Source organism: the organism of the source record quoted next, unplaced genomic scaffold, assembly GCF_019419815.1.
Source record: "Pyrus x bretschneideri cultivar Hongxiangsu unplaced genomic scaffold, Pyrus_bretschneideri_v1 Contig21, whole genome shotgun sequence".
Classification (NCBI taxonomy): domain Eukaryota; kingdom Viridiplantae; phylum Streptophyta; class Magnoliopsida; order Rosales; family Rosaceae; genus Pyrus; species Pyrus x bretschneideri.
The window spans coordinates 5,772,799-5,797,238 of record NW_025999513.1 but is presented as its reverse complement, the minus strand read 5'-3'; the positions used below and the strand labels follow the sequence as shown (position 1 = coordinate 5,797,238).

At 37.4% G+C, this 24,440-nt stretch overlaps 4 protein-coding genes across 5 annotated transcripts; 2 read left to right on the top strand and 2 right to left on the bottom strand.

The window, feature by feature from the left end:
* Nucleotides 1-720: 720 nt before the first annotated feature.
* Nucleotides 721-2,848, bottom strand: LOC103937939. The gene is made up of 4 exons (XM_009347925.3): nt 2,383-2,848; nt 2,235-2,286; nt 2,069-2,136; nt 721-1,345 (listed from the first exon to the last, which is right to left on the bottom strand). The coding sequence occupies exons 1-4, from the start codon at nt 2,536-2,538 to the stop codon at nt 785-787; spliced, it is 837 nt and encodes a 278-aa protein (XP_009346200.2). The 5' UTR covers nt 2,539-2,848; the 3' UTR covers nt 721-784.
* Nucleotides 2,849-7,636: 4,788 nt separating this feature from the next.
* LOC125477372 lies at nt 7,637-11,169 on the top strand. Its single transcript, XM_048584395.1, has 7 exons — nt 7,637-7,945; nt 8,063-8,260; nt 8,914-9,186; nt 9,327-9,429; nt 9,721-9,839; nt 9,963-10,139; nt 10,400-11,169. Exons 1-7 carry the CDS (start codon nt 7,637-7,639, stop codon nt 11,135-11,137), a joined length of 1,917 nt encoding a protein of 638 aa, XP_048440352.1. The 3' UTR covers nt 11,138-11,169.
* Nucleotides 11,170-11,297: 128 nt separating this feature from the next.
* On the top strand, nt 11,298-13,784 carry LOC125477373. Its single transcript, XM_048584396.1, has 8 exons — nt 11,298-11,826; nt 11,909-12,039; nt 12,176-12,253; nt 12,386-12,430; nt 12,535-12,579; nt 12,695-12,746; nt 13,044-13,140; nt 13,465-13,784. The coding sequence occupies exons 1-8, from the start codon at nt 11,514-11,516 to the stop codon at nt 13,628-13,630; spliced, it is 927 nt and encodes a 308-aa protein (XP_048440353.1). The 5' UTR covers nt 11,298-11,513; the 3' UTR covers nt 13,631-13,784.
* A 2,180-nt stretch (nt 13,785-15,964) lies between these two features.
* On the bottom strand, nt 15,965-24,440 carry LOC125467853 (phospholipase D zeta 1-like). 2 transcript variants are annotated; one of them, XM_048584590.1, is made up of 20 exons: nt 23,695-24,440; nt 23,198-23,299; nt 22,928-23,037; nt 22,707-22,848; nt 22,363-22,533; nt 21,835-22,008; nt 21,128-21,370; nt 20,931-21,047; nt 20,613-20,752; nt 20,342-20,491; nt 20,021-20,177; nt 19,416-19,943; nt 18,914-19,024; nt 18,284-18,430; nt 18,006-18,203; nt 17,766-17,867; nt 16,983-17,114; nt 16,770-16,835; nt 16,622-16,683; nt 15,965-16,532 (listed from the first exon to the last, which is right to left on the bottom strand). In XM_048584590.1, exons 1-20 carry the CDS (start codon nt 23,917-23,919, stop codon nt 16,283-16,285), a joined length of 3,327 nt encoding a protein of 1,108 aa, XP_048440547.1. In that variant the 5' UTR covers nt 23,920-24,440; the 3' UTR covers nt 15,965-16,282. The 2 variants fall into 2 exon arrangements, with proteins under 2 accessions (XP_048440547.1, XP_048440549.1); XM_048584592.1 differs by lacking the exons at nt 22,928-23,037; nt 23,198-23,299; nt 23,695-24,440 and having other exon boundaries at nt 22,662-22,845.

Below are 24,440 nucleotides of genomic sequence, written 5' to 3'. Positions count from 1 at the left end.
AGAACTAATTTTATTTATTTTAAATTCCAAATACCAAAGTAAGGAGTTATGCAAATTCAAGAACTATTTTAGTTAAAAAGCCTTCAACATATTTATGCAAATCCTACTTACTATGATGTTATTTACTTAGGGTTAGTTTGATATTGTTGTGCTTTTTAAAAAACTGTGTTTACTGTACTGTGAGAATAAACAGTCGTAAAATAAAGTTGTTGAGTGTTTGGTAAACTTTTATATAAATTATTGTGGATATGTTAAATGACAAAAAATGATATGGTATTTAATGTGATATAATAATTGTTAAAGAGAATAATGTAGGGATAATGATTGTAATTTTGTAAAATATGTTTGGTTATACTTGCCATTTGAAAATTTCATTGAATGCGCACTGATTACTATACTTTGAAATAAAAAACATTTTTTTAGAAGCATAGTAGACTCTGCTTCTACTTTCCTATGTTTTTCTACTATTATTGACAGCAGTTAAAAAAAAAAATTGTTTTACCAAACATATTTGATGTTCTAGATTTTTTTAATAAGCTTTTTTTTTTTATATTTTTTAAAGCATCACAATCCCAAACCAGTTTCGGGCCTGTTATGCATTTACTGACAAATACAGAAAGTATATGGGTACGTTATAATCTGTAATTCAATTCTTAAAAATAAGGAATAAAATCCGATTAATTTCAAGCAAACTTGTCACTTTCTCAAGACATCCATGAATAATCGTATAAAAAGACGTTTCATTTTTTCAATTAATCAATGTAACAATCTACTTGCCTACAAGTCATGAACGAACACAAGTAGACCTACTCTTAAACATTCCTCTATCTGATCCGACCTCAAACACTGGAGAATCATAACCAGCTCTCCCCTGCTCATAATTCACTACGTGATGCCCTGCTCTCAGCTGCCAAAACTTCTTCGGTTTTTCGTATATTCGAGCCCGAAGATGAGGGTATCCCTGAACCTTATGTTCGGATGGATTGAAAACAGGTGATTCTTTTGGGAACCTGCTATGAAACACATCAAAAGCAGCAGCAGCTGGACTAAACAGCGAGGAGGATTGTTTTCCTGCAGCTGCATTGGCCTTCAAGCAGTTTTCTATCACTTTTGCCTCCTCTCTGAATCTGCTGCTGATAACTTTCAGTCCCTTGATTACTTTGCAAGGCCTTGGATTAGTGGGATTGCAATGCTTGTGGTGTGAAGAAGGACCGGGATTGGCAGTGCTGGGAGAGTTGTGGTGGGTTGTCGTGTAGGGGATTGTGCCACAATCAAAGCAGAACTTCCTCCATCTCTCCAAGTCAAAAACTCTTCTTTTTGCACTATCTGAGAGACATGAATATGCCTGCAAAAAATTAAAAAAATAAAAAATAAAAATTCAGAAATTGGAGTTGGGTTCATAAGTTGAAATTGAATGCAGTCACATCATAACACATGAATATGTTGTTGGTTGTCCAATCTGTGCTGTCAGGCTGTCACATGGGACTCAACCTTCAGCGAAGCACTTGTACCCCACTTAAGATGAGGCATAATATTTACTAAAATAAAGCTTTAGGGACTCAACCTTATATTGATACCATCTTGATATGTTGTTTACTCTGTCGCATTATATCGGTAACAAATACGCTTAAACTGTTAATTTGCTAAAATTAATTGCTATTTGAGAAGAGTGATGTAATAATATTATAATAGTGTTATTTGGGAGATGATTTCACAATTCCGTTTGCTTTTTTGCACTTCTCCTTTTTCGCCCCTCTATTCCTCTTTGATTTATCCAGTCTAAAGACTAAAAGAACATAGAAGAGTACATTACAATGAAAAGAGAGTTCGAAAATCACTATCCAAGGTCCCAAAGTTTACATCATTGTAGTGGACAGAGGTGCAACTGAAATTTGTGTTGAATATGGTTGTAATGGGTATGGTGAGGGAACAACCTCACCAAACTCCATGGAATTTTCAATTTTCTTCCACATACATTGACCATTGCCAACTTGTGGCATAGAGAAAATAGAGCAACAACACGCAACCAAAATGGTGGACAATGGGAAGAGAAGAGAACAATTCTAACCTCAGAAACAAGCTTGAATGCAATTTCAGCTTTTGGGTGCTTGTTTTTATCTGGATGAAGTTGTAAAGCTGCACACACAAAAATAAATAAATAAAAGATCCCAACCATAAATAATCACCAATCAATCAAACGTATGTAAAATGGCAATGTTTTACCCAAAACCTACCAAGTTCATGATATCTCTTCCTTATAACATCTGCCCCAGCATTTTCCTCCAGCTATGAATGTCAGATTTTCACAAACATCCATAAGCAATCTTGAAATTTTACAAAATGGGTTTGCATTTTAAACCAAAATGGTGCAAGAAAACGTACTCTAAGAAGGCGATACCAATCGACGAAAGACGGCGAATGAACTGGGCTGCTGCTGCTGCTGCTGCTGCCATGCCTGTGAGAGCAGGCAATGGCACGCGTGGAAATGGAGCAAATCTCAGTCACCAGCTGGGATTTCAAATCGGAATCCTGCCCCATTTTTCTCTCCAACAGAGAAAACGGAAAAGAATGAGAAAAATGTTTGAAAATTGAATTGTTGGATTTGGTTTGGAGAGAGAGAGAAAGAGAGAGGGAGGGAGGAAGGCAGTGGTAACAGAGAGGTGGAGCGGTTTAGAAAAGAGCTCCCTTGGACTTGGTGGGAAAACGGGGGAATAAGAAGGGGTCGTCCCTTAATCTTGCCACGTGGAGGAAGTTGAGGAGTTCTAGCCATACATTATTGTTTTTTTGTTTTTTTTTCACTTGCCTTGGATTTTAAGGTTCGAATTTAAACAAAAAGCAATTGGTAGGGTCGCTCCACAGATTTCAAGCAATTCATCTTTTATGACATAGAAGCAGGTTGTCTGCCCTGTTTGGTTTCTTTTCTACCATCTCTTATTTTATGCGATCACGGTTAAGCTATGTAATATTTTATATTAATTTTTTTTATAAAGATAATAAGACGGAAAGACAAAATAAAGGGTAAAGTGAATAGTACCAAGATTGACTTTTTAGTGTGAAAATGTGGTTTTTCGTTAAAATGAACAATACCACGAGTTTTTCGTTAAAAATCCCAAATTTAAATCTATTTTTACTATATATTGGTCCTTGTTTCCAATTAAATGGTATATTTGTTTCCAATATTGTATTGAATTTTTGGGAGAAGAAGCAAATCATAGTATTGAACATTGATTAAATATTTGAATACTACCACTTTAAATTAGTTGTGTATGCAATTAAAATCAATAACAAAAAAAAAAAAAGTTTAATGAACATGTAGGACGTATAATCCATGTAGCTTCCCCTTAAAAAAAAAAAAGAATTAGTTGAGAAGACGAGCATCACTAGATTAAGAGCTACGTAATAACTAATAATATGACACAAATGTTAAAATAACATGGTCATGATATATATACCCTTCCCAAACTAAAATATATATAAGACTGATCAAGATACTTATCAAGGTTCCTTCGGGAACATCCGATAAAATTGTAATGATCGTGATACTTATTAACATATGATACAAGAATTTGAAAACCAAACATTTTCCCAAGCAAGAATATAAGATGAAGAATATGGTGGGTGAATATTTTGGCTGCAATGAAACTATTTTGTTAATTGAAACATGTTGGCTTCTTGGGAAGAACTTAGCGATGAGAGGTCATTGTACACACGTCAGTGTCCAGATTAACTGCCTTAAGCTCATCGAACCAAAAGGGCTATTGATAAATGGAGGGTCCCGAAAATTGAATGTTTGCAGTTGGAGATAGCAACACCAACAAAGGCATCCAAATAAAGTTGAAGCTCATGATGAACAGTCCCACTGAGTGAATGAATTATCACTTTAAATTATTAGACTAACAGTGAGGGATTTATACGTAGCTCGGTTAGTTAAGAATATTTATTTTTGTATTTGATGTCTCGAGTTCGATTTTTCCTTTCCATACCATTTATTTATTTGCTTTAGAAATATAAGAGATCAGATTCGTTCATCAGTTGGACTATTGTTATCATCTATAGCTATACATTGATGTCAAACGATGTGTACAACTAACATTTAATAAGATAAACTCATTATTAATTGACATATACACGTCATATGATACAAATATGTGATATCTGTAACATCTTTATTTCTCGATATATAAGAACCAAGCAAATTAATATTGATATTGAATCTCATAAGAAGTTAGACGTAAAGAAAGAAGGCTAGTAGGTGGGAAAATGCGGTCAGATGCATATATAATGCCCAGTTGAAACTTTGGCATAAATTGGCAATCAAGAGGTAGGTGAAAAAGAGCTTCCTAGCACTACTCCACCTATAGGGTCCTTAATTCAATCAAAATCCTGTGCTGTTTGTCTTAGATTTTAATCTGAATTTTCTTTTCTATTATTATGAGTTTTAAAGAAAAGCTAGCTAGGCTCATCTATGTTGCAACTCGATCGAAAAATTTTGCCCACGCATGCATGGCTTCGACCGGCAAATGTATATTTATATACGTGTGCATGGATACCTACTACACATAGATATTTGTAGTTGTTATATGCATCAACGGTTGACAGTCATACTGCATGCAATTACGTTAAAGACAAATCTTAGTGCTAACTAAAATATTACATGAATAATTAGGGTTTTAGCATTGGTTTAAGAATTTAATAAAGAGTAGGTTATGGTGGTTGTAGGGTATGAAAGGTATGATTAGCATATGATATGATGATGGACCCCCTGAATACAAGGGAAGGCAGCTTTTGAAAAGGCACCCTATTTACATTGTCCGATGCCAAATTGCCAGTGATCTCTATTTCTCCACCCTGTATCCAAGAATCTTTCTCGATACGGGCAATCTTGGCGTTTGGAATTTGACCTTTGCCATTCTTCATCTGCAAATTAAAGAATCAAAAGTCTTGGATTTGGAGCTTTTGTTTTGAGATTGGTGAGCCTCTTTGTGAATTGGTTGGATCGTGTAGTTGTTTTATTTGGAGGAAATTCAAATTTTAATGCCCAAATCCCATTAGGGCTAATACATAGGTCAATACCAAGTGCATTGGTTTTATCTTTTTGGGAAGATTTCAATGCATTTTATGTTGCTCAATGTAATATTTCAAGATTGGCAGCGCACAATTGATATATCAATTCATATAGGATTGACATATTGATTGAAATTTTTATCTATCTTCAAATTTTGTTACGTGACTTTTCATTTAAAATTTGGTATGAAGTAATTGGAGTTGGACTCAAAATTTGACCAACACTTTGGGCTGCATGGCTTTACTAGAAACGATCTATAATTAAATTGTTTTCAGTGTGCCAAGAACACGGGTTGGTAGACCAATTATCATAATACAAGTGGTTAGAATTTTTTTTCAAGTATTCATTCACTTGTATTATAACACTTGGTGTACCGAGCTGTATTCTTAGCACACTGAAAAGTCTCTCCATTTAGCTTCCTTTGTTTTGAGGGAAATAGAATCTTGGATAAAAAAAGGTTTCCTAGGACACAAGTTATGCGCAGAATGTTATAATATATTGAAGTTTTGAATACACTTGCTTAAAATTTGAAAGTTTGTATTAGTTAAACCGCATATATGAGTTTTTCATTGACAAGTTCATGCACTGACAAAGTTCCTTATAGTGATTGTTTTTTTATTTTCAAGATTGATAACCAAAAGTATTTGGACGATGTAATATTGGGTTAATTTCTTCCTTCAAATAACTGAGCTTCTTCCCCAAATTGGCTAAACTTATGTATAGTACCAAATTAGGTAAAGGGGACAACAAACTTAAATAGACATTATTAAAACCGACCAAGTAGTTCTCCGGTTGGTAAAATAGACTGTAAACAACGTAAAATACTTATACCGTTAGTATGTGAATCTAGACCAATGATACTAAAGTGACTATAAATACAAATGTACCAATTTATGTGTAGCAAGTTCTGGATTTTCTTTTTTATCGTATAAACTTGCACAAGTAAAATGTCGGCCTTATCCACACTGTAGCAATACATTGGACACCATTTACAATCAGTATCTAATGTTCCGTCCTTAAAAGCACAAAAATGTTGGTTGACTGGATCCTAATCAAGCACAAAAATGTTGGTTGACTGGATCCTAATGTTGATTCGGTCATTCTTTTTAGAATGCACTAAACTAACACAAAAAAGTTTTAGGCCTTGATTTTTGTTTGTTTGCTTAGGTTAGCTGAAACTTGAAGTTGGTGGACATGCGAGTGGTATATCACCACAATGAAGCCATGATGAGTACCGTGTGGCAACAACCACGACCCGTCTTATAAGAATATGCAACTCGGTGCATTGGAGATGCTCTAACGATATATAATGAAACCTTGAAGCCATTGAACATAACGATGTAATATGTAAGTCGAGAACTTTAAAATTTGGTGACGTGTTGAATTACAAGATGATTATTTCTTATGTTCAAAATGCAAAATATGCGTAGCAGGTATGATTTTCTTTTTGGTCGTAGGGCTAATAAAGTGAAAAAAATGCAAAAGAAAAAGGAATTGTTCGAACCAAACCGTCTATAATTTGATTTGATATGGTATATTATGGTTCGGTTTCCTCAATGATTTTTTATTTGATACGGTATGGTCTATCAAAAGTAAAATCAAATTTGCTGACCAACCTAGCAACATTTGGGCCTTGTCAACTCATTAAACAAACATTCACATCCATGGCCCACCATATTACACACTCATGAGAATTGAGATGGGTTGGATCCAGCCGGCTCTTTCCTCCGACCCCGTGGGCCCCATTGTCCTTTTGTCCCTATCACCCGCCCATTTTAATGAGAGATTTTTTCCCGAATTTTATTTTTTAAACAAATGGTATTATCTATATTAAGAAAAATAAGTGTGCTTAACCTTACAATCAGTTAGCAATAATGTGATTTAAACTCATCAGTATCGAAATTTTAAGCACGACTTTACATATCATAATATAAGTAAAGGAAAAAAAAGAATATTTTCATTTTCCTCTCTCTCTAATTATATATATTTTAAACAAACGATATTATCTATATTAAAAAATGAGAATATAGGTTAAATCACACCTAATAATAATATTATTCAAATTCATTTTAATAAGAATCAAACATAATCTCTCTGTTTATAATTAGACTCTTTAAATGGTTTTTCCGTCTTGATCCACACGGACTGTCCTAATTGCTAAATCTACCCGCCCCAGACAAAACCAAATTACTCCATTATCCCTAACGTGCGCGCCCTTCCACTCCGCCCAAAAACGTCGAACTGATGGTGACCAAAATACCCTTTTTCAAAAGAAACGGTTAACCCCAATTATTGCACGGGAAGTGCCTATAATCGTAATTTGAATGTCCCAGTTCTTTCTTTATTCGCGCACATTCCTCTGTTGCTCTACCTCCCTCACACGTCAAAGAAACACGCAAATCCACATTCTCAATCTTCCCTGATTTGATTTCTTCTGATTCTTTTCAATTTAATTGAACAGTTTGTATCTCATTTTTTTTCATTCGAACTTTAGAAATTTTTGGTTTTTCCGGAATTAATTTTCTAGTGCTGTCATTCTTCTGAGGTTTCGATCTCGACCGTTGGATTCCAATGGCGGCGGGATCAGTGGTGACCGCCGCCGGAGCCGCCGTGATTCTTTACTACTTGTTCAGTCGAAGGGGAGCAACGAAAGAGGGCGGCGTTGAAGACGGGGACGACGACGGCGATCGGAGCGGAAATCTCTCGAAGATGAGATCGGCGAGGAAACGGCTTTCTCGGCGACCGGCTCAAGCGCCCGCCACGTGGGTCGAGTCGCTCACCACCTTGTCCGACACGCTCCGGTTCACCTACTCCGAAACGCTCGGGAAGTGGCCGATCGGCGACTTGGCCTTCGGCATTAAGTACCTCATGCGTCGGCAGGTGAGTAATTCGCTCAAAATTGGAGTCCTTTTCTGCAAACTTCTCTCATTTGGGGGTTTTGCCTATGAAAGTTTCGTTATTTGCGTTTAAGTCCTTGCATTTTTGGTTAATTCGCAGGGTAACCTACAAGTTGCGAGTGTGTATGCTGGTAGTGATAGTGTGCAGCTTGAAGGGTCTGGAATTATTGAGGAGTTGAAATATTACTTGAAGTTGCTGACGCTTTGTATGCTGTTCTCGAAGAAACCGTTTCCGGTGTTTTTAGAGTCAGGGGGTTTCTCTCAGGAAGATGTCCTTCTTCAGAAGCCCAAGGCCGGGGTTAGCAAGCTCTTAACTTACCTGCATTTGCCTACGGTTTATATGAAATTGTTCTACGGGTAATTGGATTGATGTAGATATTTAGTACCGCAGATTAGTGTCAAGGAACTGTCTAAGTACGCGAATTTGTAGCTAAGCAAATAATACATACAAATAAATAAATCCATGGATTCCAGAAATCCAAAATATCATACTCAACCAATCCATAGATTCACACTAGAGCTGCCCATATTCCCCAGATCCACCATTTACCCACTTCTTCCTTCAAAACCGTGACGAGAAAATCATATTCACAAGCCTTTAGTTCCATCACAACCAAAGTTTTCAACTTCGCAAGGAAGCATCAATGGAATAGCTTCAAGAATCTAAATTGATGCAGAAAATGAGAGATGAATATCTATGTTAATAGAATGATGGTAGTAAAAACTCGCGAAAGATGAACATTTATTTTATTGGACGATTTATGAGAAGTGAAATAAGCTCAATTTATTTTGTAATTTTTTTACTAACCTCTGTGTTTTGAGTAATTTATAGTCATGTCGGATACAATGGTCCTCACAATTCTATGTTCCTGTGAAAACCAGCTTTTAGTTTATTATTTTCTGTAAAGTTTTGATTGATTGCTCTATTAATTAGAACAATTATTCTTGCAGCTTCTGAAGCCTGCCTTCACAATTATACGTGATAGGAATTCAAAATGCTTCCTTCTATTAATACGTGGTACACATAGCATCAAAGATACACTAACTGCTGCAACTGGTGCAGTGGCCCCTTTCCACCATTCGGTTTTGGATGATGGTGGAATAAGCAACTTAATCCTAGGGTATGCTCACTGTGGGATGGTTGCTGCAGCCCGTTGGATTGCTAAGATCAGTACTCCTTGCTTGCTGAAGGCTATTGGTGAATATCCTGACTACAAAATAAAGGTAAATGTCATTTCTTTAATTTAAAACAGCATGCCACTTTGTTCGCTTATCTGTCGTTTCAAAACTGATCGTATGCTGTCTTGTTGCTTTTCCTGCTTATACGTGTTTTATGCCTGCTAATGTTGATATTTTCATATCAGGTTGTTGGGCATTCACTGGGTGGCGGTACAGCTGCGTTGTTAACATATATTCTTCGAGAACGAAAAGAATTCTCTTCAAGCAATTGCATTACCTTTGCCCCTGGTATGTCTGCTGAATTTCTTTTTGTTAATGGTTCTGCATTCCTTATCCAAATGTTCATGGAAATGCACCTATAAATTATCCATTTGTTCATGGAAATGCGCATATAAATCACATAGATATAAGGTATAAATATGAGTCGTTACTTTAAAAAAAACAGTGTGTGTGTGGGCGGGAATGTCATTTTAAGCTTGTAAGTTCTGTGCTTGCTTTAAAACCGTGTTTCCTGAAATCTTCTTAAGTCTTCTTTGTTAGAAAATGCTCATGTGCCTGTATCTAATTTTCATTTTGCAGCTGCCTGTATAACATTGGAGTTGGCAGAATCTGGAAAGCACTTCATCACTACTATAATCAATGGCTCCGACCTGGTGCCTACTTTCTCAGCAGCTTCTGTTGATGACCTCCGCTCTGAGGTACTGTATGTTCTCCAGATTTGACTGGATGCATATATCGTTCATTCTTGCTAATCGTGAATATAGTGCAGTTCTCATCTGTTAGACATTTCCAGAATTCTCATTGGAATTTGCCGTAATCAGGTTATAGCTTCATCTTGGTTAAATGATTTGCGGGATCAAGTTGAGCGCACACGAGTTTTGAATGTTGTTTATCGCTCTGCAAATGCTCTGGGTTCTCGTCTACCATCTATAGCTAGTGCAAAAGCGAGGGTTGCTGGTGCAGGTGCACTATTGCGGCCAGTATCCAGCAGCACGCAGGTAATATAATTTCACTTATTTGATTGACTGTTGACGGTTGACTTGTAGTAATTTGGACGATGTCTTATGAAGAACTATTACTTAAGTGCTGCTACTTGACTCATTTGGTTGAACTAAATTATGCTGGTCCATCTGTTTAAAATTTAGGTTGTCACAGTCCTCACGGATCATCAATTATTTCGGGGCACCCTGCATCATTTTGCAATCTTGCGTCTACTTTGATCTGTATTATGATTATGCTTCTGCTTGGTAACTTGCAGGTTGTGATGAAGCGTGCACAAAATGTTGTTGTGAGAACCCATTCATCTATCTCATCGTGGTCTTGCATGGGTGCACGTCGACGTAATGTGAGCCCATTGCTGAACTCTAAAGCAGACGATTTGCATGAAGATTCTCTCATATGTGAAAAGGATTCTGAATCTCGGGCTGAAGGAGTAATTGTGGACCCAATGCTGAATAACTTGGAATCTAGTTCTAGTGGTGGATTGGGTCATGATGACACCGACGAAGAGGAGCAGCTTTTGGCAGTGAATAGAAATACTGCAACATCTACCGTTGAAGACATTACTGAAGGCGAGTTGTGGTATGAATTGGAGAAGGAGCTCAAGAGGCAGGAGAATGAAGTCAATGTCGAGGCCCGAGAGGAAGAGGCTGCTGCAGTAAAAGAAATAACCGAGGAAGAAGATATGCTGGTTGGTGTTGCAGAAAGCAATACGCCAATCTCTTCCTCGGATGTTTCAGAGAACCACCGCTTCTTTCCCCCTGGCAGAATCATGCACATCATATCAGCCCCTTCATCTGATGATACAAATTTAGATAATGACGGGCCACCAGCTGAAGAACGAGTGGGTATATACGAGACGCGTAGAGAACTGTACAGTAAGCTCCGACTTTCTAGAAGGATGATTAATGATCACTACATGCCTATGTATAAGAAGATGATGGAATTGTTGATCAGGGAACTGGAAAATGACGAATCCAGTAATTGTATCATGTGAAAATATTAAAATCCCTTTATGTTGCATGCCCTGTCTGAGTGCGCACTGTACAGTTAGATAACTTAAGATTTTATATCTCTGTTTCTTGATCTATGGGTGGAAGTGCTTATACCCACGTCCTTGATAAGTTAAGATGACAGAAGCACTTTTGGAATGAGCCATTTTACTTGAAGCTGTTGATTCCGCATGCTTGGTTTAGAGCCAACTTGGATGCTTATTCGGTGCAAAATTTGCAAGTTGGACAGCATCTGGATTCAACTTTCATCCTAAGTCAATACAACGACGTCGTTTGTAGAACGACACGATTTCCTGTTTTCCGATTATACCCCCTTAAAACGACGTCATTTCTGTTGTTCTCTGTCCCTCCGCCTGCGTAATGATCACCACCACTCTCCATCTCTCGTTCCCGCATCCTCCGTCTTTTCACTACCTGGCGTGCGGCGCGTGCTCCCACCGCCAACCTCTCTTCCTGTCCCATCTCACCTTCCCGACCTTACATATCTCAAAAAACCCTCCACTTCATCGGCTCCGAAGATCATCTCCGATCGCCATGTCCTCCGATTCCGGACGATCAAGCTCGCCGGCGATCCAACCGCCGCCAATGGAACTCAACGACGAGTCGGATTTCGAAACCATCGTCTCACCCGACGGCTACATCTCCATCTGTGGCTTCGGTTCCCTCCTTTCCGGTACGTACAATCTTCCCCATCGCCGTCGTTGTTTTGATGAGTTTTTTGTCGTTTTGATGAGTTTGATGTTTGCGGGAAGCAGAGAGAAGCGCGAGGAGTACGTTTCCGGAACTGATCAACTTCAGAGAGTCGCGGTTGAACGGCTTCCGGCGAGTGTATGCTCACATGGCTCCCATTTTCTTCGAGCGTGGCATTGCCAAGCCTGAGACCAAGGTAAAAAACAAAAATCAAAGAGAAATTGTGAAGAAATTTTTACCCTTTTTTTTTTAACTTTGTAAAGGAAATGCTGGGTAAATTCTAGTTGTTGAGTCTGTTTTTACTAATTTATAAATTTGTTAACACATTGCAGGAGATTGCGAGCTTGAGTGTAGAGCCATTTGAAGGGGAAAGCCTTATAGTAACAGTGTTTGAGATTAAAAAATCAGAGGTATAGTTATGAAATTAGAGTTAAATTAATATGAAATTAGAGTTAAAATTAATATGAAATCCTTGAAAATTACAAGGAAACTTTGGTATTCATTCCCAACTCATATGCTAAATCTTACATTGTTAACTTCAGATTCCAGCTTTTATCAAAAGGGAGCCGGAATTTCGATTCCTAGCTGTAAGTTGCTGCGTTGTTTCTTGCTGTATCTGGTTGTTGATAAGAAGAGCCTTAAAAAGAGAATAAAGGAAAGCTTAATTTGGATTTATTTGTTCCTGCTGTAGGTTGTGCCTGAATCACTTGATGGGAAGCCATATGATAACCGAGCGGTGAGAGTACAACGTCTATATGTGATAGCAATAGCTTCAGTTTGTTAGGGCTTTTTGCCCTTCTCGTTTTGGGTTTAGTTTAGTAATTGGTGACGGTGGTTTGTTGATGTGGCAGGTTCTTTGTGCTCGTTATAGTGATGAAGAATTTTTCAGAGTTAGATGCAAAGGTAAACCTTCTATAATTCATCATGCTTACCTATCCAATCTATAATTCATCATGACGTAGTGCGGTTTTGATGCTAATTTGTGCTCTGGTTTTTGTTTTGCTAGACTTCAGGAAGTAAACAATAACGTCTATATAGTTAACTATTAATTTTCGGATTGCATTGTTAGATATAAAGAAATATCCTTTATGCTTTGGTTTTAGCTCAATGATCGTGCTTACCTATGCAATCTATAATTCATCGACGTAGTGCGGTTTTGATGCTAATTTGTGCTCTGGTTTTTGTTTTGCTGGACTTCAGGAAGTAAGGAGATGTATTATGAGCTATTTGGACGATATAACATTGATAAGATTTGGCGAGATGACATCTTACCTTGTCGCACTTACCTTCGGCATTGGTAAGTACTAAGTTTAATAATTTGACATGTAATCTTATCAATAAAAGAAATCAGCTCATAGACCGGCTTAATTGCACATGAACGGACATTGGAGTATATTTGAGTGATTTGATTCATTATATGGTTTCTTTGGCTTTTCTCGGTTTCATTTGTACGAATGTGTGATCTTTTTCAGTACAAATTTTGTTAGAACCTTCCTTTTCGGAATTTGCATTTGGCTGGAAAATGAGCGTGAAGAGCATGCTTATACTCTGCTTTTAGAATATGGTTTCTTTGCCAGCTTCTCCTTGTATGAACTAAACTGTTTGAAACATGGCTTTGTAGTGTGTTAGCAGCAAAGAATCTGAGCGAGGTAGCATACAACAACTTCTTGGATCATACTTTTCTTGGAGACCGTAAAACGACTATCCGCGAGTACTTGGCTACAACAGGTTCGGGCATCATGGAAGAAGAGCCTCCAGAATCCCTCAAGACCCGTTATGGCGGTTAATATTAATTAATCAGACGAGACCATGTGTTTGCAAAGCCTTGTCTAATGTTTCTGAACTTGAAACTGATACATCGATTCTTCGAAAGCAGTAATTTGTGTCAATTCGTATCTGAAAGAAGCAGAAGGGATTTAATGCTAAGCGTTTGCCTTGTGACTTTTCTGTTGTGTCATATGAATTTCATGGCTTAGAATGAGCAACATTTTTGTTGCACTTCCAACCTTTTAAAAATGGTACCCAAAATCCCTACGGATTTCAGGGATAAAGATTGAGGAATCATTTTACATAATTTGATTTTGTTGTTCAATTGGGAGAATTAGAAAACGGAAGGGTCTCGAGACATCTACTAACATTGAGACGAGAAATAGTACTAGACAAAGAGCTACTTGTTCAGTCAATGAGACCCTTTCCGAAGGATTTGCCTCATTTCCTGGACATGCTTGTACTTCACTTTTATTGGTTTGGCATCACACATTGCATTTTTTTCTATATTGCAATGGACCATTGAGTACCTGAAAAATGAACTACCACATTTGAACATTGAGATCTAATTCCTACTATGCGATACTACGAAACATTGTAGCCACATCCCAGACTTCATACTAGTTTGGTTTAGCTGAAATTAACGTAAATAAAAACTGGGACCATAAAAGGTCTTTCATAAACACCAATAAACGGTTTTTTCACAATTTTATGTGAAAAAAGCTAAAAAGCTGAAGCAGCAAAAATGAGCTTTAAGAAACTGTTTCTCCAAAACATGGATGAATAGTGTCGTTAATGAATCAAATTTCCAAACCTACCCTTCCTCTTTCTCTCTTTTATTGTATGAGAGCAAAATTTCAGATTTGAAAATTCAGCTTTGGTTCGGCGTCCTTCGACCTCACACCTCCTTCCTCCCACCTTTTGATTGTTGCTCTTTCATCTCCATATCGCGTTCTCCCTCGGCCTCCCGTACTTCGTTTAAAACAATCACAACTCTTCCTAACGGTTTTTCTTTGAAGTGTACAAAAAGGCTCAAAACAGATACAGTTGTAACTCCAATTTCCCAAAGGTTAGACAAACTTATTGACCAGGGAAATAAATAAAAAAAAAAAAAAAAAGTAGATAAACTTTGTCCCACATCGATGAGCGAAGTGGTGGAAGGTTAGAAGCTGGCTATAAGTAAAACGACACGGCACGAGTTTCAAACCAACCTGTCCTGTCAGGAGTGAAGGATGACTCGTCAATGATCGCCAAAGTGACGGCGGGTCGTGCCAACACCTATTTGAACACAGCGATTCGTACGTGCTAGACCCACCCTACTTCGGTGGACGTGCACGTCAATTTTTGAAAGCCTCGCTCTCGGTGGTGGGGCTCCAATAACTCTGAATGGGTATTTTAACCGAGTATTTCCAATAACTCTGAATGGGTATCTTAACCCAGAAAAATACTAGTAGCCATTTCCTTTTTACGTGTATTTCATTAGTTCTCAAACTATACTTCATATTAAAATTCAAAGTTTTAAAACACATTAGTCGGGTGTCAGGTTGGGGGGGGGGGGGGTAGTGTTGGTGTTTAGCATTTAGGTGATTACGCCAGGGGCTTGGATGAACTAAGTGGATTTAAGTAAATTTTGATTTATTATAAATAAGTGCATTTATACTTAAAAATGTGCGTAATTGTATTGAGATATATAAATTGAAAAATAAAATGATATATAAATTATTATGTATTGAAAAATATTGAGAACATGAGGAATAATCATATAATGAATATTCAACAAGTCTCTTACATCGTATTGGAAAAATAAAATGCAAAATAAAGGTTAAAACAATTTTCTGTATAAGTGAAAGTCACCATCTAGGTGGGTTAGGCAGACGCTTAGGAGGGCTAAGCAAACGCCTAAGTAGGTATAGGCACTCTTTCTTAATTTTCAAACACCTAGGAATTAATCAGGACAGACCATTGCCTCCTAGTGCCTAGCCAAGGCATAAGCGGCGTCGACGTGGGTTTTTAGAATAGTAATATTTAACTAGTAATTATATTAAATTTAACTTTTTTTGTAATTATTTTAAAAATTTAACTATTTTTTGTCATTATATTAAAATTTAACTAGTTTTGTCCTTTTGTTAGTATAATTAAAATAAAAAATTTCCAATAAAAAATAATTAAATATTTACTTTTGCATGCTAGTGAAATTATGTGACGTCCATAAAAATGATAAAGTTACTATATAATAAGGAAGTCCTCCACAACTACTCTGACATTCCATTGGAACAATACAATGCCATAAGTTGGACTTGGATCCCATCTAGATCCAAATTGCGAGGATCTCTAGCCATTCATCCGGCATTATGTAGTAAAAAATTATTTAATTTTTTAATTAAAATTAAACACAAATAGTACCTGACGAAAATTAATCGTACAATGTACGATGAATAGCTAGGATGTGAGGATCCTCTTCCGTACAAGTTATCCACAAGAGAACCTTGTGCAGGCATGCCAACTTTTAAACAGTGACATACGGAGGGCTTGAGCCCTCCTCTCTCTATAATTTTGATCTACGAATTCGACGGACAAATATTTTCCTCTCATAATACAATATGTGCAGAATAATATATCCAATGCTGGAAGGCGGCTGGAGATTGTAAGCTCGAATTACTTCAAAATCGTGTTCAATGAAAAACTTGAGGAGACGCGTAATACTCGCTCTCGTTGAACACAGGTCTCAGATCTTCTTTCAACATGAAATCCAAAGGGAAACAAACAAGATGGCCCTTCACAGAGACTAACCTCTCCATGGGATTTGCTCTCTTCACATCTCCATTTTGAAATGATTCTATCTGGTCAGGACCAATTCCCAAGTCGATAGTTGTGTGTCCAATTCTCTCCTTCCAGCAGGCTATGCTTTGCCTGAACGCAGCTCTGCACGACCATGGTGGGATTGGGCAAACAACTTGTTAGCAAAATGAGAAAAACGCAAGGGATAAGAGGAAGGTTAGAGATGCATATACCTGGACTGTATAAAATCGTTTGGTATGCAAGAAAACACATCTTGGTAGATTGCGGTATTTGTCTGTCAAAAGGAACAAAAAAAAGTGTATATTTGTTAGATACAAAGCAGCGTATTCATCAAGATATTTTTCTCCTTGTTTTTCTCACCTTTGCAGTTGCCATCCAGATGTCCTTGTAAGTTGAATCAACAATTGGGTCGAGTATTTGACTCATCTGACAACAAAATGAAAAATGTACAAAGACAATCAGGATAAGTGACACCGGGTTTTTTGAGATTCCAAGTATCATAGTCAGCACAACTGCGAATTAAAAATCGACAAAAAAGAAAAAACAGGAATGAACAAAACTAGATTTACTAACCTCTGTAGCACGAATACCAAGGTGTTCAGACCACAGTGACAAGCGAAGACTCAATGAAAACTTTCCAGCCTTCCATGGCTTTCCTCCCATAACTGAATTAATCATCTCTTTATCTTCAATCAGTAGACCAATCTAAGATGCAGAATAACAACAATTAATGGAAGCAACCATGCATGTAGAAGAGAAGCACAAGGAAAGTCATGTTTACGCAGGAGACAATATATACTGAAACCGTACTACATTTACAATTCTGTGCTTATACGCTCAGTCAACATTCTGTTGCATTTTATTCAGTCCAAACGCTTTACCAAGTCATTTTGTGCACTTCGGCCATGCATAACTTCTGTAGTATATAAAGCAAACACACTTTCCAACTTCAAGATTTTAAGGGTAAACTGCCGTTTGACCACCTGAACTATTACCCCATTTGAAATTGACCCCATAACAATATTTTTGGTAAATTAACCCCCTAAACTATTTGAAATCAGCCAATTAACCACTCACTGTCAGATTCGATGAAATCTCATCCACTTTGCCGTCAAATATTGCACGACTTTACCCTCAAGAGTGAATGACGTGTTGGTCACGTGCCAGCATTTGGCAAAAAGTGGATGAAAATTCATCGAATCTGACGATGAGGGGTTAAATTGGCTTATTTCAAATAGTTCAGGGGGTCAAATTCAACTGGGGTAATAGTTCGGTAAACGGCACTTTACTCAGATTCTAAGGCACCATCAAATGTATGGTAAGATGATACAGGAGAAACCACAGCAGGAGAAATACCTCAGAGTCTCTTGAACCAAGCAAACTCCTATCATTGATGTTAGCTGATCCAATTAAAGTTGTGCAATCATCGACAATCATGATTTTACTATGCACATAGACCTGCAGTGCCAATAATAATATAACAATGACGTATTCATGAGGTGGAAGCTATAAAATTTGACAAACATATTACTAATGTCCTACATTGGAAAGAGATACACAAGCAGACATGAAGTTACATTGATGCTAGGGAATTACCTGACTACAGGCCACAGGACCACCTTCATAGAGTTTACCATAAGATCTAAGGCCATAGAAGGAAATGTAATCATGCATCTTTGGACCAAGAATTTCATTAAGATTGTGCAATATTGAATTCTGTCCTCTGCAAATGGTTCGATATTGCCAATGCATAACAGCTCTCACAGATGCTGCACCAGCATCATCCATACCTCCCTGTTCCACCACTAAATCAGTAAGAGGAATACATGGGCAGATATATTCAAGATGTTATAGATTTGGACAAGATCTGGAACCTGGAAGCCGGGTATGAGCGGAATGACAATTATAACTCTAAAAGGCTTCTTATCATTGTATGCTCGCATAATACGTCGAAATAAAGCTTCTAAAACACGATTCCGTATGATTTCATCTCCTGAAAGACCTGATATAAAAAATTGATTCTGGGAAGAAGTTGGCAAAAAGTAAAAGGACGTCAGAAAAATAGTTATACCAAAGTCCCTTGCAGGATACCCAGAAAGATCAGAAAGCAGAGACTGCATGGTGCAAAAAAGCATCCACAAATAATTAGAACAGTCATCCTGGCCTGTCCCCTTGGGATTGGGAAAAAGGAAAGAGATATTCTCATCATAGACTCAATGCTGACGAAATTGACAAGAAATTTCATATATGACTACTAGCAAATTCAACTCATGCAGCAATATTTTTTTTTTTTTTGGAATAAAAATCTCATGCAGCAATAATGCTTGTCAAATTGTCGATAAAGTTTTGAAATACTCTTTATTTTTAGCATATGCTTCCTGAAATATATGATATATCAGTAAGTCTAAATTATCACATATACATACTTACATAACAACATTGAAATACATTAGGTAGGGGTTTCCTATATTCGCAAAGTAAAGAAGATTGAGAAACATATTTACCTCAATGTAAATGAAGTGTTCGGACTTATCGATCAGTGAGCAATAAGCATTGTGAATGCTCTGTTCAACTTGGCTTGTTCCTGCTGACCACTGACTGACACTTCTAATAACCTGAAAGTGAGATGTTTGTTAGGAACATACAGGATGCAAGGTCCATTATCACAATAAAACAGTAAGAAACAGAAACATTTACTACACACTAAATGATTAAACACTCTGACACTTCTGAATATCACCTCCTCTGGAGGTTTATTGAGTACACATGCCCTTGGAATCTTAACTTTGTTTAAAATTCTATAGGCACTTCTTTTCCCCAGTTCAATTCCTAAGACATTGTTCTAAGCAGTAGGTTCCTCAAGAAGGTTACTTGACACTTAAGACACAGCTATCACCAAATAAATAACATCAAAATAGGAAGATGGCAAATAAGAAATTAGAAGCCAAGTAGAAATGACATTTGCAATAATATTGAATTTCAAAAAGACAAAGGAGTTTTGTTCACCTGGCATCGACATGAGCAACAAGGGCCAACTTGTCCCGATTCATCTGTGAAACCTCCCTTGTTGCCCCTTTCTTGTGTTTCCCACCACTCTGGATCCTTCATGCCAGGCTGTGCCACCCCGTCAGAAGCCATTTTTCCATGTCGAGCCAGAGAATCAAGGTCATCTACAAAGCCTCTCATTGGCATATCAGGACCTACTGGTGCAATTTTTAACTTCCGGAAAGGGAAAGCAAGATTGTTGCTAACCCAGCTTGGCTGATCAAGGAGATCATGAGGAGAGTCTGTCACATCTAGTTTTGTGTCTTCATTTGGACAATCCAGCCCATCAGCTTCTTGGGGTATAAGAAGCGGAATATCTTGACAGGATGATATCGACGACAAGGAATCTGTCCTTTTGTGCTCTTTGTGATTATTAGCATTCTTACTTTCAATCTCCATCTCTTGGCTTCTTCCCATGTAATGAGGAATGACCATGTGGTGCTGCGGCATAAGTAGTGGAATTGCTTGTTCGTTTGGAGCCTTATTTCTCTGAAAAAATGCATGACTTGGGAATAGCACATAACTTATTATAAACCAAAAATATAACATCCTAGCAGAATATCAACCTTTGCATAGTTCCAGCGCTGAACAAAATGTCTAGCCACGTCTCGGCAAGGTGGTCCCCAAAGGGCACAGTGAACATCATGCCAAGGCATACGAGGATATTTTCCACGATCCAACTCATCTTTCATTGTATCCTCCCACGAATTTGGTTCAGATTCCCTGACAAGATTATATTACAAAAAACATATTTCACGACAATGGAATCATTTCAGAAAAACAAAGAAAAGACAAAATGAAAAACAAACATATTTTCACGACGAGGTTTCTGTCATTATCTGAGGATAGTTGTCAATGCATAATCCCAGTGTAGACAAGAAGCTCACCTCGGGTTGTAATAGTCCTTTCCAGGCCATATCGAAGGAGGACAATCACCCACTTTATGCTCAGCAGTATCGTAACGACCAAAGCATAAATCCAGTCCTCCAAGAAAGCAAATCCGGTAATCAACAATGACAAGTTTTTCATGGTGCGACCTATACATAACAAATATTTAACATCAGAAGCAGAAAAAGATTACATGATAGGGGAGTTCCAAGAGACTTTCTGAATAAGTAACACAAAATCTACAAATTGATTTGCAAGTACAGCACATACCATAAGTAAACACCACTTGAAAAGTGGTCAGGATAACGTAGTACTCTCACATTCTCATGAATCCTAAGCAGTTTTCTCTTGCTATAAACACTGTTGATTTTCAGAGCAAGAGCTACCTCTTTATAAAGAAGAATGTATATCTGCAGACATGTTTCAGTGTCAAAAAATTAGAAAAAACGTTTAAATCTTATTTCAATGAACTGTGTTTAAGTCAATTCATAGATGATGAACATGCAAAGAATTCGAGTCTTAAGTCAATTCATAGATGACAATCATGTAAAGAATTGGAGTTAAAGATTGCTTAAAAGTAAGGTTCACCTGAACCCCTTCCTTAGCTTTTGCTTCCAGCAAGGAATCAAGTCTAGAAGAAGCATGAGCGTGAAATGGACGCCGCAGGTACAATTCTGGACACAGCCACCAGCCACAAATAAATATCTGCATGGGGCTTTCATTAATCAAACAGAAGAAAATGTAACAATCATCTGAAAAGTACCCAGAAACTGAAAGGAACATACCTCTGATTTTGCATCCTCAATTGCAGACGCAATAGCTTCAAATGCTGACTGACCATCTATAAACCATTGAACCTGACTACCATCTTCAGTCAAACCTCTCGGAGGTGCAAAAGAGCCAAAGCGGTGAGGATGACACCAGCCCTCTGGAGGCCTGAGTCCAGCATCATTGATTGAGGCAACCCAATCTTTTACTTTGGCACCACTCTTAACTCTCAAATTAATGCTCCGGTTTCCACAAGCCACCTTTTCAAATTTCACTTTATTTATCAGAAATTGTCTGGACATTCTCATTTATTAAGCAGATAGTGCCCACGACAACAATACAAATGAGGGAAAGGTCTTCTTGAAAACATAGAAATTTGTCAGCCACCAGCAAATTGTGCATGTTATTATTATTGACTAAGAAATGCAATATTGGCTAACAGGGGTGAAGTTAGTAGTCAGAATTCTGCCTGGTTTAAAATTTTAAAGTATTAACAATAACTCACACAGTTGCATCCTAATAGTGAACGCACATCCAAATGAACATAAACCATAATATCTAGACTGCCCAGTGTAAAATAAATATGCACAACCATCCGATAGATTCAGTTATACGCAGAGCTACTTAACTGGAAATTCAGGAAGAATTCACAGAAAGTGCAGTTTTACAAATCTGAAGCATCAGATATAACCCCGGAAAAACATAAGGCCCAAGTAACACTAACCTTAAATGCATGACGTAAAGGATTCCTCTCTTTTATTTCTTTTGCCAGTGATACCCGGCCATCCCCATTTCCATCTGAGGCTGGTAGTACATCAAATACTATTATATCTAAAGGTTGGGTATCAAAAGGATGCGCCAGCAAGGCCAAGAATCCTGGTTTTAATACAGCCCAAACCTGCAGAAAATCAATTAGGGGGTAATGCAAAAATAAAGGGTGATAAACATACCTTAATCTAAAGAACTTAAAAGGATGAGGAGGTTATGCATAAGATATCTCTCAATTGGTATACCAATTGTCCAAAAATAATAAAATCTTGTCACTTGATTCAAATCTACATTTTGACTCCCACCAACAAAAAGCCTATATTTTGTTGAGTATCTAAGAACTCACAGGTCTCTTTGAGTTAATTAAACTTTAATAGACAGATTACTAATATTACTGGAGAGTTGACCACCATAACTTTGTCACCAATGTGCTCAATTTTCAAGTGAATATAAAAGAGAACTTATCAAAAGGAGGACTTCTTACCTTTTGCCAATTGTCATTACAGCAATTAAACCAACCACATGCACAACATTTCCTGGTACTATCATCCTTAAGAATTTTTGGAAGATGCTTCACCATCACATAGTCTTCTTTTAGCTTAGGGCCATATTCTGGAGAAAATGATAACATCGAGACCTCCAAGAACTTGCAGACCTACAATACAATAATTATTGAAGCTTAGACATTTAATAAGCAAACTGAAAAAAGCTAAAAGCAGTGGATGTTCATTCAAAGAACACCGTTGATTGTAGATAATTTAAATTCAAAAACTAGTTATTTACATTGACACATGTGATTGGCATTTAGAGAACAAGCACCAAGCACACCTCTCGAGAGTTCACAATGTCCATGTTTCCAAGAAAGTGATTTAGATACCCTTGCATTGCAACCTTTGATCTCTCCGCAATGGATTGATCCCTACCCAGCGCTGGCCGGATGATTGGAAGAGCGGCGCTAGATGGAACATCTCTGAACAAAAGATGCAACTATAAGATTTATGAAAGTAATTCCAGAAAAGGTACACAGCACATATAAATTTAACAGTGACCTGTTTTTAGCACTTTCATCGTGCTGCAGGGGAACAGTCTCATCATCCTCATGATCATGCACTACATCTGTGTGATCTCCTATTCCTAGATTTTGAAGCCATTCTTTAACCTTTAAAATAATGTTGCAAACGGGATTAATCTCCTAAACATTCCGAAATATACAGCGAACTGCCAAAGTGCATACAATAGTGAAAATACAAACTGGCATTACACTTACAAACTCAAACGATAAAAAAAAAAAAAAGAAAAAGGAAAAGAAAAACAAAGACCTGTTCTTGCTTCTCCTGAATTTCCTCGAAAAATGCACGTTTCTTCAATGCGAAATGCAAGTAGAATACATGTGACGGTTTCTTCACTAATCGCCACTTAAACTAATCAAGGTAGAAAAGCGAAGAAAAACACATAATTAGGCCACGATAAATCTTAAATAGTAATCTGCAGAGCAAACTTCACAAGTTGATATTATATAGAAAATTCGAAATGAGTGAACCCAATTAGGAAATAACAGCCCAATTTTTACAGTCAACAGAAATGCAATGATTCTAGAAGATTCTATCAACTTAAAGTTGACGACTTTCTTCTTTTTCTTTCTTAACATCCAGATATTGAATTCTCTCTGGTCTTATCTCAATTTTCTCGGCAGCCAAACACACAATTCAGATTGAAAACTGAAATTGAAGCAGGCGATCTCCGGCGAACAGAAACAGAGAATTGGACAAAAGCATGAAGAGATTGATTGATAGAGAGAGAGATCGGAGTTGCGTGCCTGCTTGTATTGGAACTCGATGGTGTAAGAGAGTAGCACGGGGCTAATATCGCCGGCGTCGGGACGGGAGACGGAGACGATGGTGGCGCTCGGCAACTCATCGAAAATCCGAGCGGGCTCGAAGGACGAAAGACGGCAGAAAAAGGAGGAGGGCGACATGGCCGACTCCGATCGCATTTGGAGGTAGCGAGACCCGCCGCCCGAGATTAACTGGTCCGATTCCATTTTCCGGTTTCGATCACTCGGAGATTGATCTCAAAATTTGATCCACTTTTGTTGTAATTTGTTTGCGTAGGATATGATTTGAATAAAAATTGAAGGTAGAAGAAAATGCAATGACATTAATAAAAAAAATGGAGAAATAATAAAAGATTTTGGGGAGGGAGGGAGACGGAATTAGTGGGGAGTCACCGCTCGCCACATGCAACGACGTCAAAAGGAGGGAGGGGAATCCTCTTCAAAAGTGGAACTTTATTTGGTTTATCTTTTTTTTTTGTTAAGATAAAGTACAAAAAAACTACCTTAATTATTGGTGTCACGATATTTTCACACCTCATTTTTAGAATTTGGTCCAATGTTATCCCTTCCGTTATTTGACCATTTACTTTTCAGTTAAATGCTAATGTGACTTGATTCGAGACCCACTTACTATTAAAAAAATCATTAAAATATTATTAAAAATTAAAAAAATTATTTAATATTTTTAAATATTAAAATAATAATAAAAAGTAGAAAAAAAAACGCCA